Raw genomic sequence first — 26,171 nt, 5'->3', positions numbered from 1 at the left:
GATGTGAAATTTTAAGCGTTCTGCTGTAGTTCTTGGCTTCAGCAGTGAAGTGTCTCCCTGCTGCTTGTCCTGATTTTTATTCCTCAAACACTTGATAGCTGACAGCACTCAGATCCTGCTGTTTAATATTAGCCACCAGGGAGATGAACAAATGTGTTGCGTAGTGTGTGAGTGAAAAAAAAACCAGGTGCCTCTGCATGGAAGTCATTTCTAATTGAGGTTGGCATTCCTTTAAAGTTTTATGATATATGTTTTCCCTCGTTGTTTGTCAGCGTGTGCAGCCCAGCCTTATCAATCTGCTCAGAATATATTAGCTTTAGGTACGTAAATAATTAAGCATGCTTATCACTCCATGTGTAATTGTATCCTAACAGCACATATATTTAATGTAGGAGCGATTCCGCCAGCACAGCTTTCTGCAGCAGGAGTGCATCCCTTTGGAATAACAGCAAGCCTAGTTAGAGCGAGCGAGCAGGCTAGCACTCAACCTCACCGGGCCCTGCTATCGCTGTGGAAACAGTGTAGCGCTGATAAAACTGGGCCTAACAAGGGAGGTGTGTGTGTATGCGCTGAAACCCACAGAGAGCTCGCATCACCTTCACTGGATGAGGAGGAAGCCAAAGGGCTGCATAGATTAGGATTAGGAGGAGGGAAAGAGAAGATGGACTGATTGAGGGTGTCGTTTTTTTCCCCCCCTCTCATTTATAGATTGAATTTCCCTCCTCTCTCCTTTCTGCCTACATCCTTCTCTTCCGACATCCCAGGTTTCCTTTAACTAGATTCCACATCCCTCACATTTATTGGGTATCAGATGAAGGCAGCAGGGTGTAGTCAAGGTAACAAGACTTGCTCACTTCAAGTCTATATTCATGTGTGTGTAATACGTGTGCATTTCCTCCTCTCATGCTAGGCCACAGCAAAGCAGTGCGAGACATCTGCTACAACAACACCGGGACTCAGTTCCTCAGCGCTGCCTACGACCGCTACCTCAAACTGTGGGACTCTGAGACAGGTACGCTCCACCGCTCTGACGTCTCCTCTCTGTACACTGCCTTAATGCTGTGTTTTTTTCAAAATGACTGAATGAAGAGAGATGTGCTCCACGTGAATATGCCACTTATACAGAACATCTTCTATTAACGCCTTACTGAGAGCACATTGAATAGAAAAGAGAGCTCAGTACTTGTATTTCAACCACAGATATTCTCTTGGGCACGATTATTTCTTCGAAGCTCTTGTAGAAAGTATAGATATGGGAGCATAGTGACTACTGTACCTCAAGTGTAATGTAACCTTGATCTGCCAGATGCCAGATAGTGAACGGCTCTGCAGAAACACAGCTTGCGTGTATAACTGTGCAAATGCAACAATTTTGTGCGAGTTTAGAAGCCAGTGAGTTGCACCCATGCTTCCTGCATTTTTGACATAAGATGAATTGTTGGGGCACCATCGACCTAGCGGTTTAAGCTTGCACCCCATATACAGAGGCTACAGTTCTTGTCACAACCGTTGCTGCTTGGATTCCCAGGTGCAACCATTTGCTACATGTCTTCCCCCACTCTCTGCTCCCAACATTCCTTGTCTATCTTCAGCTTTCCTATCCAATGAATGCAAAAATGCACAAAAATATTACCCCCCCACCCCAAAAAAGGTAAAAAATGAAAACTCAAACATGCACTGGTTCTTGAAGTAAGTAACAAATGTGGCTTTCCCATAGACTGTATAAATAATGGACGTAGTATCTGTGACGTCACCCATCTATTCTTGAGCGCTGTTTTGAAGCCAATCATCAGCGGCAGCCATATTGGAAATGCAGAACTCAACCAGGCAGAGTGTGACGTAAAGAGGCAGAGTTTGAGCCTCCTAGCCAACAGCTATGTGTTCCCGTCCGGGAGTCAAGTCAGTCATGTCCTTATTTGGGTAAAAACTCGTAATCTTAATATCTTCTGAACCGTCGCGTTAGAAAAAAAATCATCCCCCGTACAGTGTGTGCTGATAGAGAAATTAGCTACATAGAGCCAAGCCGTTTTTTGAACCGGGCTGTAAACATGTTTATTAATGCTGCAAAGATCGTCTTTTTCCCATTCATGTCTATGTGGTTTCTGGTGTTTCTGCAGCCAGCCTCAAGCGGATTTTCAAAGAATTGCAGTTTATAACACTTCCGCATGGTCTTCATAGTTTGAGACCGGAGGTTGCTGCTTGGTTCTGACATGTTTTTAATTGGCCTCTGAAAACCAAGCAGTCTTAAATATGAAGCCTATGTAGAAGTGCAAAAAAAAACTGCAGTTAATCAAGCGTCTGCTTGAGGCTGGACCGGAAACCACATACACACCTATTCAAAAGACGATCTTTACAGCAAAAATAAACATTTTTAAAGCTTGGTTCAAAAAACAGTTTATGTCTGAATAGCTAATTTCTCTATCGGCACACACTGTGCAGGGATTGAATTTTTTTTTTAAACTAGTTATTTTTTGTTTTGACCATTTATTCTCGATGAATTGCAGATTATAACACTTCCGTATGGGCTTCATAGTTTGACAACAGTCAGGCATTAACTGTTGCATGTAAATCATGCATTCACACAAGTCCACCAGTGTGTATTGCGCAGTCAATAGCCTGTAATGCACATTAGATCATGATTATTGCATGGTATGTATATTGAGCAGCACCTATTATGTATTGCACGGTGGATAATGCACGTTGCACAGTCAAGATGTACACTGTGTGGTAGATAATCCATACTGCAAAGTTAGAGTCAAAATTTCAGTGTTCATTGGACTTCAATTTGGAACATGAATGGTTCCCCTGCCTGGCATCTGAAGGAGGCCATAAAGTGCAGCATGAAATGGAATGGTTCCCCTTAGTCTTTCCCCTCTTACTTTAAGATTACCAGTCCAGCAGAGGGCAGAAAAGAGTTGAATCCCCCAGCTGTTCACAGGATCCCCCTTGGGTCCACATCATCTAAATGTACATGTCAGAAGTGACTTGTTAAACAAGTGGTTTTCTTACTTCAGCTGCCTTGGTTTGACAGGGTTCCCACGCGTCCTGGAAAACCTGGAAAACAGTTGACCAGTTTTCCAGTACTGGAAAACACCTGGAAAATGGGAGAAAAAGTAAAATGTCCTGGAAAATCACATATAGTCCTGGAAAATTATTCCAACATGGCTGTGTTTGACCTGACCCTATTAACAAAACACATCCCCATTCATTGAAAGACTGCACGCTGTGCTGGAAAAGACAGCGACACTGCGCAACATTTTTCACATCTTTTCTCCTTCACTTCATAATCATGCATTCACAGAAAACAGGGGTATATTGTTTATATACTATTTAATAGTTTGTGTTGAAACCCTTGACATACTGTGTTTTTATGAGAAGCCTTATAATTGCCCAATTGTGTGCATTTCTTCTGTTACAAAATCATTCTCACCCTGATCCTAGGGTTATGATTAGGGTTAGGGTTTTGATTAGGGTTAGGGTTGTGATTAGGGTTTTGATTAGGGTTAGGGTTGTGATTAGGGTTATGGTTGTGATTAGGGTTAGGGTTAGGGTTGTGATTAGGGTTAGGGTTAGGGTTGTGATTAGGGTTAGGGTTGTGATTAGGGTTAGGATTAGGGTTAGAATTAGGGTTAGGGTTATGATTAGGGTAAGGATTTAGGGTTAGGGTTAGGATTAGGGCTAGGGTTAGGATTAGGGTTAGGGTTAGGGTTGTGATTAGGGTTAGGGTTAGGGTTAGGATTAGGGTTAGGGTTGTGATTAGGGTTAGGGTTAGAATTAGGGTTAGGGTTAGGATTAGGGTTAGGGTTGTGATTAGGGTTAGGGTTGTGATTAGGGTTAGGGTTAGGATTAGGGTTAGGGTTAGGGTAAGGGTTATGATTAGGGTTAGGATTATGGCTAGGGTTAGGATTAGGGTTAGGGTTAGAATTAGGGTTAGGATTAGGGTTAGGGTTAGGGTTGTGATTAGGGTTAGGGTTAGGATTAGGGTTAGGGTTAGGATTAGGGCTAGGGTTAGGATTAGGGTTAGGGTTGTGATTAGGGTTAGGGTTAGAATTAGGGTTAGGGTTAGGATTAGGATTAGGGCTAGGGTTAGGATTAGGGTTAGGGTTAGGGTTGTGATTAGGGTTAGGGTTAGAATTAGGGTTAGGGTTAGGATTAGGGTTAGGGTTAGGGTTGTGATTAGGGTTAGGGTTAGGATTAGGGTTAGGGTTAGGGTAAGGGTTATGATTAGGGTTAGGATTATGGCTAGGGTTAGGATTAGGGTTAGGGTTAGGATTAGGGTTAGGGTTGTGATTAGGGTTAGAATTAGGGTTAGGGTTAGGATTAGGGTTAGGATTAGGGTTAGGGTTAGGGTTGTGATTAGGGTTAGGGTTAGGGTTGTGATTAGGGTTAGGGTTGTGATTAGGGTTAGGATTATGGCTAGGGTTAGGATTAGGGTTAGGGTAAGGGTTGTGATTAGGGTTAGGGTTAGGGTAAGGGTTGTGATTAGGGTTAGGGTTTGATTAGGGTTAGGATTAGGGTTAGAATTAGGATTAGGGTTACGGTTGTGATTAGGGTTAGAATTAGGGTTAGGGTTAGGATTAGGGTTAGGATTATTATTATGGTTAGGGTTATGATTAGGGTTAGGGTTAGGGTTAGGATCAGGGTTAGGATTAGGGTTAGGGTTAGGGTTAGGGTTAGGATCAGGGTTAGGGTCAGGATTAGGGTTAGGTTTAGAACCAGAACTAAATTTAAGCATACAGAACCAGAACCAAACTCATGCAAACAGAACCAGAATCAAACTCAACCAGAATCAAACCAGAACCAAACCAGACCCGGACCAGAACCGAACCAGAACCCTACCAGAACTGAACCAGAACCGAACCAGAACCGAACTAGAAACAAACCAGACCCGAACCAGAACCGTACCAGAACTGAACCAGAACCGAACCGGAACCGAACTAGGCCAGAACCGTACCAGAACCATACCAGAACCGTACCAGAACCGTACCAGAACCGAACCAGACTTGAACCAGAACCGAACTGGAACTGAACCAGACCAGAACCGAACCCGAACCGTACCAGAACTGAACCAGAACCGAACCAGACCAGAACCGTACCAGAACTGAACCGGAACCGAACCGGAACCGAACCAGAACCAGAACCATACCAGAACTGAATCAGAACCGAACCAGAACCGTAGCAGAACCGTACCAGAACCGAACCAGATGTGAACCAGAACTGAACCAGAACCGAACCAGAACAGAACCAGAACAGAACCAGAACCAAACTCAAGCAAACAGAACCAGAACCAAACTCGAGCAAACAGAACCAGAACCAGAACCAAACTCAAGCAAACAGAACCAGAACCAAACTCAAGCAAACAGAACCAGAACCAAACTCAAGCAAACAGAACCAGAACCAAACACAACATCATTAATTTCCTCAGGTTGACATTGAGTAAAATCAGATGCCTCAGCTTGGATGGTCTGATCCGATTTCTCCTCTCAGTGAGTATTTGCCCGGTCTTTAAGAAGACTCTCTCTGAAGGAGAGGATACACAGCCTCCCCTCCATCACCTGTATCCTATATCCTCACATATGATTGGCCGCATGGCCGCCATGCTGACCAATCGAAACAAAGTTCTGCTGTGAGCAGAACTGGGGCTGAGCACTGAGAGAGCTAAGCAGGGAAAGGAAAAAACTGGGAGCCGGCTCTCTCTGGATGCGAGCCGGCTCTTCTGATTCACTATAAAGCATCGGCTCTCAGAGCCACAGCTTTTGATCATGACACATCACTAATGTGCTTAATCTGTGTTACAATTATGAGGGGGCCATGGACAATTTTCTCACCTGTAAGGGGTCCCTGGCTCCAAAAAGTGTCAGAACCCCTCCTTTAGCTAGTAGGAGTGCAAACTCCCGATAGTGAAAACAAACGGAACAAAAAGAGCGACACAGCTGCACAGAAACTCCACATTGTAGACATCGCTGATCATAATAGACATCGCCATGCAGGAAGACAGTTTACATTTTTTTTAAATCTCTGAGAGATCTTCAAATACAGAGTGCGTCTTTACACTGGTGCGATTTTTTCAGAGTTTACGGTAACTCAAATAAAAAACGTGACATTTGCTTTGTTTTATATCGACTACTTAGAAAAGAGAAAGCTGAGATGAGAGTTGCCCATCATTGTTACTTGGTTGCACTAATAAAGTGAATCGCTGTACATCTGTGGTTGCATTTTTCTATTATCAATTTGCCATCATTTTTAAGTATGTAAGAGATGATTTCATTGATAGCCATAGACTACATGTCTTTCAACGTAGACTTCCACTGAGAGGAACATATTAGACTATTTAGGAACTAAATTAGGAACTAAATTTAGACGGTCATACCAGCTTGATCATCAATGAAAATGTCCTGGAAATGTCCTGGAAAATGATCTCTGGAAAAGAGTGGGAACCCTGGTTTGACTTGTACATGTTTCAACAGTTTGTGTCCTGCAGTAGTGACATTGAGGGGGGGGTGATTTTAGTGTTTTATTCCAGGTTTGTCCCGGATTCAGATAAACACTGAAGGTAATGCAGAGCTGTGTTAGTGAAAAGCCTTTCTTCTTATCTAAAGGGCCTCTTTGTCGTCAGTTTAATTTCCCGTCCTCTCATCTGGAGCGGCAGCATCTTTCCTGTGGTGCTCCACCTCTGCTGAACGAACACAAAGAGACACTGGATGCCTTTTGTGTTACAGCTAAGTTGTTCTCGCCTGCAGGGACGGAGAGCAAACAACACTGAAAGTCGCCCGTCTACGTCCTTACATTTTTAAACAACTTCAGTGTACCTTTTTTCTGAAAACAGCCACCGAGGATTATTCTGCAGCTCTGACTTTCTCTTTCCACTCTCCTCTCCACAGGCCAGTGTATCTCCCGCTTCACCAACAGGAAGGTGCCGTACTGCGTCAAGTTCAACCCCGACGAGGACAAACAGAACTTGTTTGTGGCCGGCATGTCGGATAAGAAGATTGTTCAGGTAAAGCCTGCACTGCACAACAATCCAATTCGGCTCCCCAACATCACCTCATGTGTATTTCCCAATTGAGCAAGCACATGCACAAAGGAGTTTCTGTGTATACAAACTGTGCCCACAGGAGCATGAAATTCACTCCCCTCTCATCTTCCAGGACTGGTGTTTGTATTTTTTTGTGCATGTGGCTGGAGGTTCAGCAGCTGACAGGACGAGGGCAGGTCGTTTATCATAGGCTTACAATAATGTGGGAGAGAGGAGGCTGTGAAAAGACTGGGGAAATCTATAAATATGCTACGCTTAGACAACAGGCATCTTATCTTTCCAAAAATCATAATCATAGACATGCTTTTTAATTATTGCATCTTTAATTGAAACGGGCAAAAGATTTGTCTCCTTTCGGTCCAGATGAACAGCAGTCATTATCACAGTATCTGGCACATAATCAGGGTTAGTTTTAAATCATGAAGCCCTCATCTGTTTTATTATTTATTTATTTATTTTTGTAGAACAGATGGCTTCTCTTGTGAGCGGCCCAAGGCTAAGATTTAAAAAAAAACAAAAAAAAAACAGGAGGTCATAAATAGAATTGGATGTAGAATCAGTTTGGACAGAGATGCATCACATTCTTTTTTGCCTTGTCTTTGATTTACACTGAAATGTCTGCATATTGTTTCATATAAAAGTAAAAACATTTCAAGGTGTGAGCAATTTAATTGCTGTAATTAATCCAGTGCAAGTTTTTTGTTCTGCATTAGAGCTAAACAAACATGGCGCTCAGTGATTTTCCCACAGATGCCACTTGAGTTACGCTAACAAATGTTGTGTTTATTTACCAATTTTTTGTATTCCCATGTCAGCAACTTTGCAGGCGATGGATGGGTTAGATCAGGGGTTCTCAAACTTTTCAGCACACGACCCCCAAAATATTGGTGCCGAAGACTCATGACCCCCACTGTCCCTCAAAGTGATTTAATGTGGCTTCATTTAGCTGGTGTGCAGAAAATAAGCCTACCTATATGAGCATGTGGCTGTGTTTCCTGTGCCTTTATGAATTAACCTACTGCTACTGATGCTTTTGATAATTCACTGTTCACTAACCCTAAACTTAGGAGTCATCTGGCAACAAAGAAAGCCAGAAAAGTCATGACATTTTCTATTTTCAAGGTTTTATTGAAAGGTTAGCTACTATTTTGGTCGTTATTTCTTTTTACAATAAATGTGTAAAATTTACTGTTTCTAGATAACTTTTGTGATTCAACTTTTTTAATTATATTTTTCAGTATTTCTTTGTTCACTACAAGTTAACAAATTATATATAAGTAATACAAAACCAACAAAGAGAAGAAAAAATAAATAAATACAAAAAATACAAACATAATAATAATAATAATAATAAAGGAATACTCATAATTAACAGTACAACCAGAAAGGAAGATAAACAGAAGAAAACAAGCTATATAAACAAAAATAAATAATATATATTTTTTGATAACTTAAATTTTTTTTTTAAATTCTGGAACACATCTCACGACCCCCCATTTGTGTCTCAGGGTCTATGTAACTTATTTTGTTTTTTTGAACACACTCTACAAAAGGGTATGATTCTTTTTAATGATACCTTTTGTTAAAAGTTATCCAACTCTGGATCCGTACAGTTTATATCCTTTTTCCATTTGGCATAGTAACAGAGCAAAGGGCACATACTAAAGCAATTGGACCAGCCTACAATCAATCAGAGCAACACAGTTCCTGACGTAGCACAGCAGCAGACCTGCAGAGCTATTTCATGAATTATACTTTTACTAAATCCTGTCAGCAATACAGTAAAAATGTATTTCCTACGAAGGACGAGTCTTAATTGCAGCCGTTTGTTCTTATTTTAATAGAAATTCTTCCATTTAATTTACAACTTCCGCAATTCTACAGACCTCTATGATCCTGAAGCTGCCATCTTGGTTGTTTAAGAATAAGCTGAAGCTGCTTTCCTGTGTCGTCATCTTATATAACCCGCCCCATTTATAAACGAAGGACTCTGATTGGTCTGATTTATGAGATCAGGGGGAATTATTCAGTTACAGTGGACCCATCTGCCAGTGAAAATGAATGTGAGCTGGCTGATGGCTCTGGTGATGATAAGCTAATGAAGGGTCAGAGTTAGGGCAAGGCAAGTTTAATTATGAAGCACCATTTGTACATCGAGCAATTAAAAGTGCTTTACAGTTATACATACATTTTCATAATTAGGGGCAATGCCGAGGTGACTCACGTGTTTGCATGTTGTCTTTGTTTGCCAGAAGGCTAAAGGTCTGCCTTGGCTCCAGCTCTTCACTTGTCCTTAAGTTAATGAACTCAAACAACCTAACTAACAAACCAGAAAAAAGTCTCAACATAAAAGATGTAAAATCTGATGAAAAATTCAAAACATTTACAACCTTGCTAAGTTTCAAAATGATGAACAAGAACAACAAGTTAAAAAGAACATAATCCTTGAGAGTTATTAATACATAGTCTTCTCTCCGAGGTTATCATTGGCCTCTGATGCACACAGGAACAGTACCATCTGGTTAGTTAGTGTCGTCTAAAGCAGCTAAAGGGACCACAGACAGGGAGAACACACGACCGTGACGGGTGCTCCTGAGTATGGCTGGGCGATAATTCGATAATGATAATTATTGTGATATAATTGTTCTCAATATAAATATAACAAATATTCTATGAAATCAATATCGATAAACCTGTAATTACACCCCCCAACCACTGGAAAAGGGCTAAGAAGCCTTTAACACTAGTTGCTACCCAACATTAGACAGAAGAAGAAGACAGCATTGAGCAGCCAATCATGTTGCAGGGTAAGTGGTAGGCGGGGCTTAAAGACCTTTGGAGCGGACTACAAACACAGCAGAAACCAACCGAAAATGTGCCTTTAGATTTAAATGAAATAATGATTTGATATTTATTGTGATAATTATTGATATCGACTGATATGAAATATTTTTCCGTGATAACATAATTTTCAATATCGCCCAGCTCTACTCCTGAGTCTGTTTGAAACCTCGGTGGTGTTTGACGACCTGAGATTACACTGTGATGTGATAATTGAATGTATAAAAATATGATATTTTGTTTCAGCAAAATATGTTAACCCTCTCTGGCTCGTTTTTGTGTCTCTTTGTTTTTTTCAGTGGGACATCAGGACAAGTGAGGTGGTTCAGGAGTACGACCGTCACTTGGGAGCCGTCAACACCATCACATTTGTGGATGAGAATCGTCGCTTTGTCAGCACGTCAGACGACAAGAGTCTTCGAGTGTGGGAGTGGTAAGTGCACACTACAGCCTGAAAGTGTTACGCAGATGATGGTATCATTTCTTTAGTGTTGCACGTCAAAGTAAGGCACAAGTTCTCAAAGTTTTAGTCATGGAAAAGTGATGTGAGTAAAAGTTAAACGGTTGTTGTATGCATGACGTTCGTGCCAGGACATCACATTTTTTGAGTTCCAGTCATCTTTGAAGTGCGTGTAGGGCCTCCATCTTTTCTCTAAAGAAGAAAAAACACACAGCATCGTGACCATCTTCTGAAGACATACTCTCGCTCCACTCAGCGCTCCTTTCATTAAGCATTAACAAGAAGAGTGGACGTAAACAATCCTTCTCTATCCTAGACAAAGCTCACACAGCTGTGCTGCTAATCTGCTCTGACTCATGGCTTCTGTCTGCTTCACATGCATCTGTTTAAGTGGGAGTCTTTTTTTTTCCCCCCGGAGCTTACATTGTACTTTGACAATGATCCAACAGAAACTCCCATGAGCCCTGGACCCTGTTGCCAATCGTATAGTTTCATGAAAAAGCATTTGGAATATTTTCTCTAGTTATATCATTGTGTGAGACAGCTGGCTGACTTTCTTTTCTCAAATCTAAATTAGATTTTAGAAAGGAAATGAAGTCATCTATACAAACTTTCAAACAGCTAGGATTTATTCAGGACTTAAGTAGTGCAGAAACACGAGAATTATGTAAGTCCACATGCTCATAAATGTATTCAAATGAATGTGTTTATTACTGATGTGAAAAGATGCCATATAATAGGCTGTATAAGAAGATGGGCTGCACAGCCGCTCCCAAGAAGTGAAGCCATAACTGTCGAGGCCAAATTCCACCAGGTCCGTCTCCGGTCCGTCGTTCCAGCTGCGTCTCTGATCTGGCAGGTCGGAACTTAACGGATCAGATACGCAAGACTTCTAGTTTTGCTGGATGCCAGAGCACGACGCATCAATTCAGCACAGAGCAGATGGAGCGGGACAGGAAGTCAGGCACCAAAACAAAATTAAAACCAGGTTAAGTTTCAGAATAAAACATTTTGTGTAATCGTTAGATCGTTTTTAACTTAACTATGACAAATTAATGTCATTGCGAGCGGAGCCAGGCCTGGAGTCAACAGGTCAGAGGTTTTCAGAGGGTGATGAAGACAACATGGATGAGGAGACGTTCCGGACACGGATCTGGTGGAAGTCCCATATTACAGTTCCCCTTGTAGACTAGCTGCATTGTAGTTTATAAGTAAGCTGTTGCTGATTTATATGCAAGTGTTTATCTTTCTGAGGAGTTAAGGTTTAGTTAGCGATATGATGCTAAAAAATAGGGGGTGTGGCCTCATGATTGATAGCTCTGTTGATAGATGCAGGCCTCTCTGCAGTGTTCCCTATCGGATTAGCAGATAAGAGGAGGAAAACTTAACTAACACAGGAGTGACAAAGTTTTACATAACTATGAGCATCTGCTTCTGTGTCAAGAATCTGTTCTGCTGCGAATCCCAACTTTTTTTGATAGTTGACCATTCATTGATTATCAAAATAATTATTTGCCTAATCATCTTTTTAAATGAAAATTATTTTTTAAAACTCTAAACATTCCATTAAATTCTTAATGTTAGACAAATGATTTAGTTTTAATGTGTAGCGTAACACTTAAAAAAATATTGATAAAACTCACACAGTGTGGCTTTTATTTTGGGCCATTTAGTTGAACGTCACCATGCCTTCTCCTCAAACCTTCATGTATCACGGACGTGCTCTTGTGTGAAGGAAGTTCCCGTTTACAGATCTTTTATCTGCAGCTCTTATCTTTGCACTGTTGAGTCAAAAACTCCTTGACTTTAGAAACGACATGATGGCGTTGCATCAGTGGACACAGTGTTGCTATGTTCTGTTTACCTGGCGCTTCCCGGTCACTATTTTTCATGTGCCACATTCAGCAGAGATAGTAGATGCAGGACGTCTCACTCCCCAGAATTCAGCTCTAAACAAATTTTGTCTGCATGAAAACATACGATGACAACACAAACTACTCGTCAACTTTTTAATTCGTCAGCAACTAATTTTGTTATCGATTTTTGTTGATTACGTCGAGAAACCATTGCACCCCTAATATGAACTGTACCCACCTGAGTACTTAAGTGAGCCGGATCACTTCTGAGCATGCCTCAGCTCCAAAAGATGTCATCAGCACAATCTATCAGCACATATCCCAGCAGTATTTGGCTTCACTTTTTTTTTTATAATGGAAGGAGATGGAGGAACATTGTCAATATTTATACAAGACACAAAAGAGGAAATATCATCCTATCACCAACTTTGTCTGTGCTCAGTTGGCAATCAAGACAATAATAATGATGCATTTTATTTAAAGGTTTCTTTCTTAGCACTCAAGGTCACCGTACAGGGCAGAGTTTAAAAAAAGAACAATATAAAAATTAGGCAGATAAAATCAACAAGGTATGATACAGTGTAATTAATAAACACAAATAAAATGAACAGGATCAGATACAGAGCAGTGAAGAGGTGTAATCAGAGTGAATATGACAGTGTAAAAAGATGTGTTTTGAGATGTGATTTTAAAATGGAAAGAGAGTCGATGTTACGGATGTCTGGTAGGAGGGAGTTCCAGAGGCAGGGGGCAGACCTGCTGAAGGCTCTGGACCCCATGGTTGTTAAGCGAGACCACCAACAGTGACTCGCAGAGTAGCCAAGGGTCCTGTGGTGATAAACAAACTGTGCTATTTGTCACTTGCAGACAATAAATATTTAAAAAGTATTGTTAAAGGAAGTTTCCTGCAGATTCATGGGGGGGGGGGGTTCTTTTTTTAAGAATGACGAGTGTTTAAGTGTTTTTTTCCTTTGTTGGTACTCCCCAGATCTTCCTCTAACATTTAAGAGATTGGGATCAACTGGGGGGGTGCAGGTTTTCCCTCGTTCTTAAAGTTACAACAGAATAAAATGTAAAGTGAAGCCGAAGAGCCGCCCACATCCCAAGAGTCTACTGAGTGCATCGATTTGGGAGGGGGGGTCTTCTGTGAGCTTTTTCAGTGCAGCGTGGGAGCTGAACGCTGGGCCAAAGAGTGGCTTTACTGTCCCCATTTCTCCCACGGATACCACCTGGCGCTCTCCTCTGGCTAAACCCCCAACCCACCCCCCACTTGTTAGAGCCGCTACATAGCAGCATTAGCCGGAATCAACCAGAACAGTCTCACATCTCCGGAATAGCAGGGACGGAAATCTAATTTAAATTCTATCCGTGTTTTCACACGCATACAAGTTTTCTGGGGGAGAGCACTCTATCTGCAGCTGAGGTTCATCATCAGGGAGCAGAGAGTCCGTCGGCGTAAGCATCGGAGGAGGATTACAATCAATATGAAATTTGCTGCAATGTGTCAACAAGGAGAATTAGCTCTTGATCTTTAAGATGTTGTTCAGAGAGCGATGAAGCTGTGGGCTGGGAGGGACTTTGGGGAGGATGATGGATTGAGAGAAAAAAGGAAGGAGAGATGAAAAAATGGCTGAGACAGAGTAAAGGACATTATTGGAATGCAATATCATCCAAGTCCCTGATGTCCTGTGTTTATTTCTGTGTTTATTTTCAGTTTTCAGTTTGAGCTTTTTCTATTCCGAGGAGTTTTCCAGACTGTCTTTCATCACGGTTCCTGACCTTTCTAAAATCCCTTTGCTGCCAACCCAAATTTTTAAATTATGTAAATATTTTCCCATCAGAAATAACTCTACTAACGCAGAATTAATTAACCAAAGTTCATTCACTCTTTTGTCAATAGTAATTATGTTTTGAGAAATCCTCTTTTCACATTAGCTCCAAATAACAAACAAAGACGGCTGGTTCATTTCCTCCTCCTTCTCTGGTTCCCCTTTTGATATCTTCTCTGCATGCTGATTACTAAATCCAGCCTCTCTGCAGATGTTGTTCTTAAAAAAAAAAATCAGAGTTTATATATAAATTATACTAAAATACTGTTTTTGTTGTCTTATCTTTTTCTTCTTGATTAATGTGAGAATGGTAAACCACAACAATCATTGATTATTCATAAACATCCCAAGTAGACAGATGGCCTCATGATTTCCTTTCTTTCTCTACCATCACTCTCCAGACACTGAATCATTCACACTGCTTGTTTCTGGAGCTCAGAAGAACAGATCAGATGGGTTTGTTAGGTCTTTAGAGTGTAGCTTGGCTTGTCTGCAGACATTGGTTCTCACAAACCCCTAATGTCTGACTGTGTGTGCACGCATGAATTGGAGTGTGCTTCACATGCACAAGGGCTTAGATTTCTGATTTTACTCTTGTTTTTAGCTCTTCAAAGACAGAGTTTGGGTCTTTGCTGCAGATGTTATTTATGAAGGAATGAGACAGAGACATGTACGGAAGGGGATTAGGGCAACGGAAAATACAAATGTTTGGAGGGCGGACAAGCAGAATCATATTTTACAGGGTTTTTTCGTTCTAAGATTAAAGTCACAATTCTGACCTTTTTACTTTTTTTCTCAGAATTCGGAGAGGTAAAAAAAAGTCTGAATTCTGAGACCTGAAGCAGAATTCTGGGTAAAAAAGAAGAATTTGAAGGGCGTCAAGGGAAAAATTCAAGGTGTAATTTTTTATAAATTTTGCCCTTTTCTCTTAATTTAGATTTTCTATGTATGCTATGTATCCTGACTTTTTTTTTCAGAATTCTGAGATTAACATCAATTCTGAGGGGTAAAGAAGGCAGAATTTTGGAAGGTGGGGGGAAAAAAATAAATTATAAGGTGTATTTTTTTATTCTGACTTTTTTTTTCCAATATTCTAATTTAAAATCTCAGAGTTCTCAAAAAAAGTCCAAATTCTGAAATTAAAATCTGAATTCTGAGGGCGGGAGAACAAAATTGAAGGTGTAATATTTGATAAATTTTGCCTTTTTCTAAGAATTTAGATTTTAATCTTAGAATCCTGACTTTTTTTTATCTGAATTCTCAGATTAACATCAATTCGGAGGGAAAAAAGGCAGAATTTTGGAGGGTGCAAAAGAAAAGAAAAAAAATACAATGTATTTTTTTATTCTGACTTCTTTTTCAATTTTCTGATTTAAATATCAGAGTTCTGAAAAAAAGTCAAAATTCTGAGATTAATAGTTGGATTCTGAGGGCGGGCAAGGAAAAATAATTAGGTGTAATCTTTAATTTGGACTTTTTTACTCAGGATGAAAAAAATGATTTTGCTTATCTGCCCTTCAAAAATGTTTTATTAGTAGCCCTACTTCTCCTCCATAGACATGGCCTTAGGTTAACAAAGAGCAGGATAAAAAAGACTCAGTGCTCTTTAGCACATCCTTGGTGCAAAGTGAAGCAGGAAGACAGGTGAGATGCACACTGTGGGCAGACACTGCGTGAAAAGTGAATTCGTACTATGCAACTGAATTGTTTGCGACACGAGGCCAAAGCTCAAGGTTCATGTGCTTACACCTTATGGTCCAACCTTCAGGCACTACCTGAGTGCTCAAACTGAATTGTACAGAAAAAAACTCCCTCACACTAAACTCCCAAGAATGCAACATGAATCATGAATATGATGTACAGTCATCACTTTTCTGACATGTCAACAAAAGCTAAAAATGAAGCACAGCTTTGTAACAGTAGAATATGTGGGGGAGCTGTCGGATTGGATTGCATTATACTGCACTGGTGGTCATAATGTTGTAGATATATATGCTGTGTTGTGTATTTCAGTTGTCCACATTGTGTGCCATGATGCTTTCAGATGCTGCCTGTCATTCTTTGCTGTCAGGATTAGAGAGGGCCATTCACCAACCTGAAGGTCATAGGTTCGACCCCTGGATTGAGGAGTCTTGCATGTTTTTTTATGGACCAGTTATTAGTGTAGGAACGTGGGTGGGCAAGAGTTGTTGTGACATGCAGTATAAAAGTGTTTTTAGAGGTCAGATCACTATACATGCACTCTATATATATGTGTATAGTTAATTTACCATTCTGCTGCACACTTAGGATAAAATAGCATTCTCTGGTCTCATCCAAAAAGGAAAAAATAGCACAGCGTAAAAGCACGAGAGACGGGCCGAAAGAGCAAAGAAGAGATTAATAAATAATTGGATAACAGTATAGTCGGCAGAGCATCATCAAAAGCTTCTTTCACGTTGCATGGAGTTATTTACATGCTGAAGCTGTAATACTCGGCATAACCCCTGATAACATTAAAGATGCAGACTTAATATCTTTACTAAGAATTTTGCTTTTAATTGCCAAAAAAACAATTACAATGTCCTGGTTGAATCCGCTTCCTCCCATCATTTCGCAATGGAGAGGCAGAGTTAAAGCTGTCCTTATAATGGAAAAAATCACAGCAAGGTTACAGCTGAAGACAAACAAGTTTCTCAATACATGGGCACCAGTGATACAGGCGATGCCTGAGCTCTAGTCACCTCTTGTTTTATTTATTTATTTATTTAATTATTTATTTGATTTGATTTGATTTATTGATTCCAGTTCAGTTTTTCCCTAAATACACCTCTGTAAATGTAAACTATAAGTAATGAATCTATACTGTGAATTAAGATAAGAATGTAATGACGAAGATTCTAGTTATAGGTAATTTTCTCATTAAGATGTAAAGATTAAGTGTAAGGGAATACATCTCCTGTATGTATGTGTGCTTGTTGTGTGTCAATTGAAAAAAGTATATAAATAAAAAGTAAAAAAAAAAAAAAGAAGCTGTAATGGTGGTCCCGCCTGCTCTTTAACCATCCCTGTTTTCCCATTAGTATCAAGTGTCTTATGGGCGGCAAAATCAGCTGCAGTAGTAAACCAACCACAGATTTGTCAACGTTTTTATTTTGGGTTCTTCTACCCTTCAATGGCGCTCAGGTCTCTACTGTATTCCTGCATTTAACCCACCCTCAAGTGAGCTCACACTGCTTTGTGTCTCTTTCAGGGACATCCCCGTGGACTTCAAGTACATCGCTGAGCCCAGTATGCACTCCATGCCAGCTGTGACACTCTCCCCCAACGGTAAGCAGTCGAATCATGGCAAAACACTCACAGACTCACAGCCAAGCACACAGCAGGAAGGACCTCATGGGAGAAAGAAACCCACATAGCCAGATTGGAGTCGACTCTCACCTCCCAGGGTTGGTTACTGCAAAGGAGAATGAAAAACTTCCTCATCAGTAGATTTATTTGTACAGCTGTCCAGAGCAGGTCACCAGGATCAGAGTCAGGCTGTGATCCATTTCCAATCCTTTGATTGTTGCTCTCAGTGTGCCAGCTGTCACGTAAGGCCCATTGAGCTCCGTTCAAACACTCTAATGTAAAGTGTTGTGAGGATCTGTAGAGCGCACAGCAGCCTGAAGTTTCAATTAATGGCATGTCAGCGAGGGGCGGGAGAGACGCTGCTGCTAAATAACAGTCAGTTCGCCTTTTTTTTTTTTTTTTGTGATAGATCTTTATCTGTTTGAACATTTTAAGTTGAGATGGAAAAATGCAATCCCTCCAAAGAGAATATATGGAAGAAAAGTAGGACAACATTATATGTTTGAGGTAACACAATCAGCCATTTTCAAGAGTAAGATGATTCACCATTGGAGATACTTGTTGATGATTTTTTCCTTCCCTTGTCTGTTACCTTTGAACAGAGCAAGGCTAGCTGTTTCCAGTGTTTATGGGAAGCTTTTGCTTTAATCATCCATACCAAATAACGTTATTGGGCTTGCTGTTGTCTTATTAGTATTGTATAAATATGGCAAAATTAAAAATACATATATTGGTATCATTGATAGCTGACTCCTTATATCCCAGTTCACCCCAAGATCAATCAGTCTTTATTAAAGCTGGGGTTGGTATTCAGATTTAGATGCACTTTTTATTATACTGTTTAAAATTATCCTTCTGTCCCAATGGCAATCAATACATAATGTGTCCTTAAAAAAAGAGCGAAAGAAACCCACTATCTACAGCCGGAGTAGACCTGGGAAAACACCAACCAATCCCTGCCTTTGGGAGCCAAAATATGAAACCAATCAAATCCCGTCCTGCCGTTCTGCCTGCCTCGTACATTTCATGCTCAGAAGCAGCTCAGAAAAATGACTGCTGATAGAGTTATCTTAATATGTAGGGCAGTTAAAATCAACAGGTCTAATATTAGCATTTACAATAGTGATGATTACAATGAGGGGAAGGGTTGGTAATATGAATTATAGCAGTTGGAGTCAAGCAGCTGAGATTAACATTAGCATTATATCAGTGATGATAATGGTGAAACTGATATTGCTATTTGTAGCAGTTGGAGTCAGGTTGTCTGCAGCAATGATCCAAAGCAACCTACATTCCAGTGGTAGAGTCGGTGGTCTCTCAATCAGAAGGTTGAGGATTCTATCCCAGGTCCCAGTGTCCATATGCTAATTACGCATATGGAAAAGACACAACCCCAAAAACTATCCTGGTGGCTTCACTACTGATGGGTGTGTTACACCGCAGCCTCTGCCATCAGTGTATGAATGTGACATGTAATGTAATGTAAAAGCGCTATATATAAATACAGTGCATCCTCCATTTACATTTCAGACTGAGCTAATTTTTCTGCTGTAAGTGTTGAAGCCTTTGTCTGCTAACAGTCAATTTTATGCTGCCGAAGTCAGAACTTCAGTTGCTTGGTTACTAAAGTTGTCTCGTGGCACTTTTGGTTCCCTTGATAGTGACTGCTGAGTCCGTTTTAAATTGCTCTTTGAGCTTAATAATTGCTTTTATTTGAAGAAACTGTTCAAAGGAAATGTAAAAAGCAATGGAAAGAAATCGTGTCTTGGCATTAGCAGTTAGCTCTACACCTGGAAACTGAAGCCTCAAATAAAAAGCCAGGATTAGCTTCTCCTCTGCCGTTACAGTTGAGAAAAGTAGTGGGGGAAGTCTTGCCCCTCTTTGATTTTGATTGGTCAGTGAGGGAGAAGTGACATTACACAGAGGGTTACTTGTGCGTCAGTCTTGTCAGTGCATGAAACGCAATGAGTGGACACAGGCCCTCATGGTGTGGCTGTGTGGCACATTGGATAATCTCTCATTTGAAAGGTTGGTGGATCCATCCCCAGCTCCTGCTGTCTACTTATCAAAGTGTCTTTCAGCAAGATACTGAACCCATGTTTCCTTTCCTCCTGGTGTGTTAAAGTGTCATCTAGTGTCAGAGCACTTTGAATGGTTAGAAGACCAGAAAGAGGAATTTATCACTTCCATTCAGGCAGACGTGTGATACAGTGGGAGATGACAGTAATTCAAGAGCAGAGTGAACTTGTGACTATTCAGCTGTGTTGATTGAGTTCTGAGTGAAAGAAGCCAGTTACTGCTTCTGTTTTGTGATCTTCTAAGACCTTAAGTAATACCAGTCTACGCAGGTGGTCTTCCTCTTCATGTGTTACACTCTGTTTGAATCAGAAATTCCCCGTTGCACTCCATCAGCTTCAACAACCATCAGACTCTGCTCTTCTGTTGTCATTCGTTTCCTTTGTCTCTGCCGTCTTTGATTCCTCTCCTTGATGTTCACTCACCACTACTCTGTTCTCTCTTTTTGGCAGTTTTCTTATTTGTCCAAACACAGTTTGTTTCTTCAGGGTGTGAATAATGAATAAGCGCTCAGTGGGAGACCATTCAGTTTTCTCTGATGCCTAAATGGGATCTAACTCACACCCCTCTTGGCACTGCATACCACAGCTTCACTCCCATTTTCTCCTCTCCCGGGTCTCTTGCCATCTTTATGAAGCAGACAGGTGAAATTGGGCGAGTTGTTTCCATTCTCCTGCACTTATTGCATTTGTGTCGCTTTTATTTATGTTTTTTGTGAGGAACGATGTAAGGCGACGACACACACACACACACACACACACACACACACACAAACAAACACATACTGTCTAGATCTCTTTTCTCATACCACATTCATAATTTCCATCATGTTTCTTTTCAAGAAGTGCAGTGAATCGTGTAATGCTTTGACACAGAAGCGCAGCCTCTTATCAGAGGGTAGTGACTTTGAGTCTGAAGCCTTGTCAAGAGCTAAAATACTCTAAAGGAGATTTAAACTGAGCACTCACTGATAAAAATACCTCTTCACTAATCTTTTTCTATTTATTAATAGTATGATAAGTTCTTTCCATTTTAGTGCCGCCCCCTCCTACTTACATTTCAACTTTTTTTATTTTTTGTTCACTCCCTGCCCTCAAAGCATATTTTGCTTCATTACCACGTACCTCCTGATAAAGATATTTGACTCTACTTGAAGTCCCACTAGAACAGAGTTGTGACTTCGCCAGCTTAAGCCCACACAAACTTGCGCTGATAGGCAGCATGATACTATGTCATGTCCAAGATTACTAAGGGCTGCATTTTTAACATTTGACTGCTCAGAATCACGCTAATGAGACAATCCAGCAAGCTAATTGGTAGTGTTGTAGTCAAGACTACATTAACCGAGACCAGGACATGTCCGAGACCAGAGTGCACCGAGACTAAGACAAGGCCAAGACATTTAGGTATCAAGACCGAGTCAAGACCAAGGCAGGGCAAGACTGAGAAAAGACCAAGACCAAGACCATATACTGTATATCAAAGAAAAATCGTTATGAGAGTTAACAAAATAAAAGACTTCTGTTTATTTTATTTAAGTTTGCTTTGAATACTATTGAAAGCAACAAACAAGGTTTGGTTCTGTCTTAGTTGCCTTTCTTTTGACTCCTTAAGTTTCATTTTTTCTCTTATCACAGTAATGACAGTGACACTGCATCAGTGGTGGTCTCGACCGGTCTTGATATAAAATACGGAGTCCGCCCAGTCTGAGACCGAGACAAGACAGAGTTAAAATGCTTACGATTCCGAGGCGAGACCTGAAATAAGCGGCATCGAGACCGGTCTTGAGTACTACAACACTACTAATTGGCACTTTTGAACTTGTTGTGTCAACCTTTTAAGCTGTGATATGTTCACTTTTTTTAGTGATTGCAGCAAACACTCACTGCTTTCCTGATTTAGTTTACATTTTTTCTCACTTTCCAGTCCACAAAGCTTGAATAGAATCATTTTTTTCAATGATTTTATTAGCATGTTGTAACAATCTCTATCAACACTTAACTGAGAATAAATCTCTATTTACATATTCTCCATAAATAAAAGTAGGTCTGGGTTTTGATATGGGAGTTGTAGTGGTAGTAGTTTTCTCCTTCTCTTAAGAACAGCATGTAAATCAAGGAGTGAAGCCATTGTGTATCTATTTACAGTAGAACTGAGACTCACCAGAAACAAATTAACTACTCAGGCGTGTGTAACTAACCAAGAAGGCTCTTGAGATTGCCTGAAAATGTATACAAAGTCTGTTTGCATGAAACAAGGTTTTGCGCATTGAAAGCCTCTGTGTAACTAACTATCTACAGTAAAACCGAGACTCACCAGAAGCAAATGAACTTCTGATGGGAGTGTTATAAACCAAGAGAGCTTTGTGATTCCCTAAAATGTATACAAAATCTGTATGCATGGAACAAAGTTTTGGTATTGAGGGTGTTTGTGTGACTATTTACAGTAGAACTGAGACTCGCAAGAAGAAAATGAATGGGTCCTGCTCAAGGGGATGTAATGAGCAGAGATGGTTGTAAGATTGTGTGAAAGTGAACCTGAAACTATGGGCATGACACAAGGTTCTGGTATTGAAACTCTTCTTATTTCCCTCTGAAGTCTAGTTGTGACTTCATGTTTTACTGGGTTTTAGTTGCATTTGGAAACATCCTCCTTGGCTGCTCCTAAAACAATCATATTTCACATTAGAAGAGGTTTAATTAGCTCGAAAGAAAGCCCAGAAATATTGGCCAACCCCACCTGTCACTAAATCATGGTAAGATGATGAATACTTCGTAGTAAAAAGATTGCTTCAGTGCTAATTAATTACTGTACAGCTGCAGCACATCTTGAGATTTGCTGTTAACTTATTTTTGTTTATTCTATGTTTTTAATCCCAGGTAAATGGCTAGCATGCCAGTCCATGGACAACCAGATTCTGATCTTTGGAGCCCAAAACCGCTTCAGACTGAACAAGAAGAAAGTCTTCAAAGGCCACATGGTAGCTGGCTATGCCTGCCAAGTGGACTTCTCCCCAGACATGAGGTAAGCCTTAACTTTGTTACTCAGTTCTTTAGACAGAGGGTGGCTAAGATATTCACAGCTGATCATTAGTTTTAAACATTGAGGAAAATATGCAAGAGAAATAAAAACCTAGCTTGCAGAAAATAAATATATTTGAGGAAGAGTTTCAGAAGTGCCTTAGCAAGAGGAAAGATAAAAGAAAAGTTAGAAAATATTCTTTATTACTGCAGTTGAAAAAGAAAGAGTTAAAACAGGTTCAAGACAAAAGGAGACAGTAGTACTTGGCATCTGTGTAATTTCAGTATGCAGATACCGCTCCCCTCCTGTCCTCTGAAACTCCGGCAGGTAAATGGAGCTGTGGAGAACGGGCCCTTCATGTTATTTTATGTATAAGATTTTCATGGGTGCTAACTAGGACAGTCCAGCACACTGATTTAAGGCTAAAAAAAAACAAACATCCAGACCCGTTTTCTTCCTCTCGTCTCACCAACCACTTCCCACGTCTGTGAGCAGGTGCCTGAACTTCCTTTCTGTATCCATAGCAACTCCTGGCTTGACTACAATATCCAAAATTACAACTCCCACCTTTTGGCAGGTGAAGAGGAGACAGAAGAAATGTTTTTAGTGAAGTGCTAATCTCTCCATCCGCTCTCTCTCTCTCTCTATCTCTATCTCTTGCTTTCTCTCTCTCTCTCTGTTATTTTGTGGCTCTCTTTTTTTTCCAGCTATGTGGTGTCAGGAGATGCAGATGGGAAGCTGAACATATGGGATTGGAAGACCACCAAGCTCTACCACAGGATCAAGGCTCACGATAAGGTGTGCATAAGTGCTCTGTGGCACCCACACGAAACCTCCAAGGTCATCACCTGCGGATGGGACGGACAAATCAAACTCTGGGACTAGATATTTATCCTGGTGTTTTTGTGTCTTCTTACTGAAATGGTCCACTTGAGTCACAGAAGGGACTGGTTGTCTCGCTGATTTGTGAAAAACCTTGAGTCAAAGCCACAGGACTGGTATCCAGTCTTAATGTAGCTGTGTATTTTTGTATCCTACAGCAAGATTTCAGAATAAGTCCAAGTATTATAAATACAAAGATGAACCAAACATACTTTTAGTAACTGTTTCTATTACAAAAGGCATATGAGAGGGATTCCTTGGAGTCATTTTACATAAATGTGTTTTTTTTTTCTCTGTTTTTTCAACTTCCTGTGTAGTATGCCCCGCTAAAAATTCTTAACTTTTAATTGTTTGACTAAGACCTTTTGTGGAAATAAACTTTCTGTTAATTTTACTTTGTAAGAAAATCAAGCAATGTTGTTTTTGAAAAAGTGTGTCATCCTGGTTCATGTATAGACTGTATGAAAGATGGATGACATGATGGCTCCTCATTAGTGAAGCCAAATATTTAGAGCACCCTCTGATATAGTTTACAGAGCTTGCCTCCTCCATATAATCAGATGGAACGTGGCTCAAACTTTAAAATGAAACTACACAGCAAATAATTTTTTCTCCAACAGTTTTTGTCATAGTGGTTGGTTCTCATCACGCAGAGTCACATCCACGTTTTAGATTCAGGAAGTCGTACAAAGCTCTGCTGACAACGTGGCTCCTGCAGTGCATCACATTACTGGAGTACGGGAGGAATGGTGAGACAAAATGTTAGGTTATGGAGGTTACTTCAGAGTCAACTCAGGATTTTCAGTACTACAAAGGTCGTTCTCTACAATGGCGGAAACACGTTTGGTTTGTGTTTTTGATCACGGCAACTCCGCCCCTTGCACCTGACGTAAGCGGTTCACGGTTCTAGACCAGCAAAGAGTTGGAGCCGCTCTGGAACCGATTTTCCTGGCCGGGAGCCGGTTCACTCACAGTCGAAACACAAAAAACCACTTCTCAATTGAGCACCGGCTCCAAACCAGCCCTGAAACTGCCTCGGTCGAAAAGGGGTAAGAGGGATCTTTGCTGTTTCATTGGTAAGTTGAATATGATTTGATTAGCGGAAGGGGCGGGGCTTTTATGACACTGCCCAACCAGACAGTTCCTATTGTGCAGACTCCTCCTCCAAAAGACATCACTTACACAAGTCAGCACCGGTCACTGGGGGTATTTTGGCTTCATTTTTGTACAATGGGAGGAGCTCGGGGGCGTGCCATCCATCCTAATAAACACTCAATCACAAGGAGAAATCACAGACTTCTTTGTTTTCTCTCTTTATTGACCTGCATTGAACAATTTGGCAAATGACATTCACTGAATCTTTTTTTAAAGGCAGTTTTTCTTTATTTTTTAGGTCATCAGCCAAGTCTTGAATCGTCAAATGATGTTTGTCTATAAAGATGTGTGATAAAGCAGCAGATATATATAATGGAGCAAGCCTAGCTGAACAACCGGAAAAATCTCATCCAGTTGTACAAATTGTTTCTTTGTGTGGATCTCAACTGTTTCTATTATAACCCAGGAAACGGCAGGATTCAAAAATAACTGAACTTCATTTTTCTTTCTCTTTCATACACTCGCCCACACATTCTCATTCAAATAGCCAGCCAAGCAACCAACACGCTGAACACTTCTATAATTGACAACACTGCTGCGTCTTTCTTACAATTGTTGTGTTATAAATACAGGCACAGTTTTCTCCTTCCCTTCCCGGAGCGGATCTCATCTCTTTACTATTATTACCCACAGTCTTTGCTCATACGCCCCAAAAAATACTCACCTCCTGTGAATGCATCAGGATCATTTACCTCCCTATCCACTTTTGCATCATGTATTTCCTTGACTTCCTGTCCTCTAGTGCAGGTTGTGGTCTCTGAGCCTCTGCAGACCATTGTTATCTGTAAACGTTGTTTGGCTGTGGGCCTAGCTCATATGGGGGAGGGGTTGATGGTGAGTCAGAAGGCTGACCTGCAGCAACAAACATCGCCACTATGAGGTAGAACAGAGTCTCCAGAGGCAATTACTCTGCATATCTACACACATGAGGTCACTGAGCGAAGAGAGGAAAAGTAAGAGTGAGGATTTTAGTCTGCAGAAAGGTCAGCCAAGATAACAGCAGTCTCTTGAGGAATCTGTGCCAGACTGAAACCCCCCATATTGCAAAGTTTTTACACCACGCTAAGTAAAGCTCCTCTTCACTTCCATCAATTTTTTACCAATCTGGCGTCCCTCAGGATTTCCACCCTGTGTTCACCCAGCTTAGCGTATAAGCACTGCTGGCATTAAGGACGTTCTTGTGCAAGAAGAGGTGAGGTTTGGTGGGGTCACTGTGGACGTGGAAGAGGTGGAAGTTTGCACGTTCAAGCTCCTTCAGCAGGCTGAACCAGTACCGCACCACGGACGGGTCGTCGCCGCCCACTTCGAAGCCTGCCCAGTGCAGATGAAGCTCCAGCAACAGCTGACCCACTGACTCCAGAACTCCCTCCAGGACCAGATTCTCCAAAATCTTCCACTCTGCACTTTCCATGTCCGCCTTCAGCACATCCACCTAGAGCAGAAACAGAAAGGGAGATTATAGAACGGCAAAAATAACGGGCTGGGTAAATTTTGGCCTTTCTTCTAGCTTAAAGCTCGGGTTGGTAGTCAGATTGAGATACATTTTTTGTTATACTGGTTAAAATGATCTTTATGTCCTGATGGTAATCAATACATAATGTATTCTTAAAAAAGAGTGGGAAAAAAGCTGCTATCTACAGCCGGAGTAAATCTGGGAAAACACCAACCAATCACTGTTTTTGGGG

The 26,171-nt window shown here is 40.8% G+C and overlaps 2 protein-coding genes across 2 annotated transcripts in view; one reads left to right on the top strand and one right to left on the bottom strand.

The window, feature by feature from the left end:
* The window catches only part of cdc40 (cell division cycle 40 homolog (S. cerevisiae)), a 36,196-nt gene extending 12,471 nt beyond the window's left edge, over window positions 1-23,725 (top strand). Inside the window, exons 10-15 of the mRNA XM_034699868.1 lie at window positions 911-1,012; window positions 6,882-6,997; window positions 10,177-10,310; window positions 17,255-17,331; window positions 22,308-22,452; window positions 23,157-23,725. Of these exons, the coding sequence (XP_034555759.1) occupies window positions 911-1,012; window positions 6,882-6,997; window positions 10,177-10,310; window positions 17,255-17,331; window positions 22,308-22,452; window positions 23,157-23,334 (752 nt within the window). The 3' untranslated portion in view covers window positions 23,335-23,725. The remainder of the gene's footprint in view (window positions 1-910; window positions 1,013-6,881; window positions 6,998-10,176; window positions 10,311-17,254; window positions 17,332-22,307; window positions 22,453-23,156) is intronic.
* A 903-nt stretch (window positions 23,726-24,628) lies between these two features.
* The window catches only part of mettl24 (methyltransferase like 24), a 55,397-nt gene continuing 53,854 nt past the window's right edge, over window positions 24,629-26,171 (bottom strand). Inside the window, exon 5 of the mRNA XM_034699006.1 lies at window positions 24,629-25,918. Coding sequence (XP_034554897.1) covers window positions 25,601-25,918 — 318 coding nt within the window. The 3' untranslated portion in view covers window positions 24,629-25,600. The remainder of the gene's footprint in view (window positions 25,919-26,171) is intronic.

Source organism: Notolabrus celidotus, chromosome 13 (assembly GCF_009762535.1).
Source record: "Notolabrus celidotus isolate fNotCel1 chromosome 13, fNotCel1.pri, whole genome shotgun sequence".
NCBI classification, from domain to species: Eukaryota; Metazoa; Chordata; class Actinopteri; order Labriformes; family Labridae; genus Notolabrus; species Notolabrus celidotus.
Note: the sequence above shows the minus strand (reverse complement) of the source record. Positions and strands in the feature narration are given on the sequence as shown.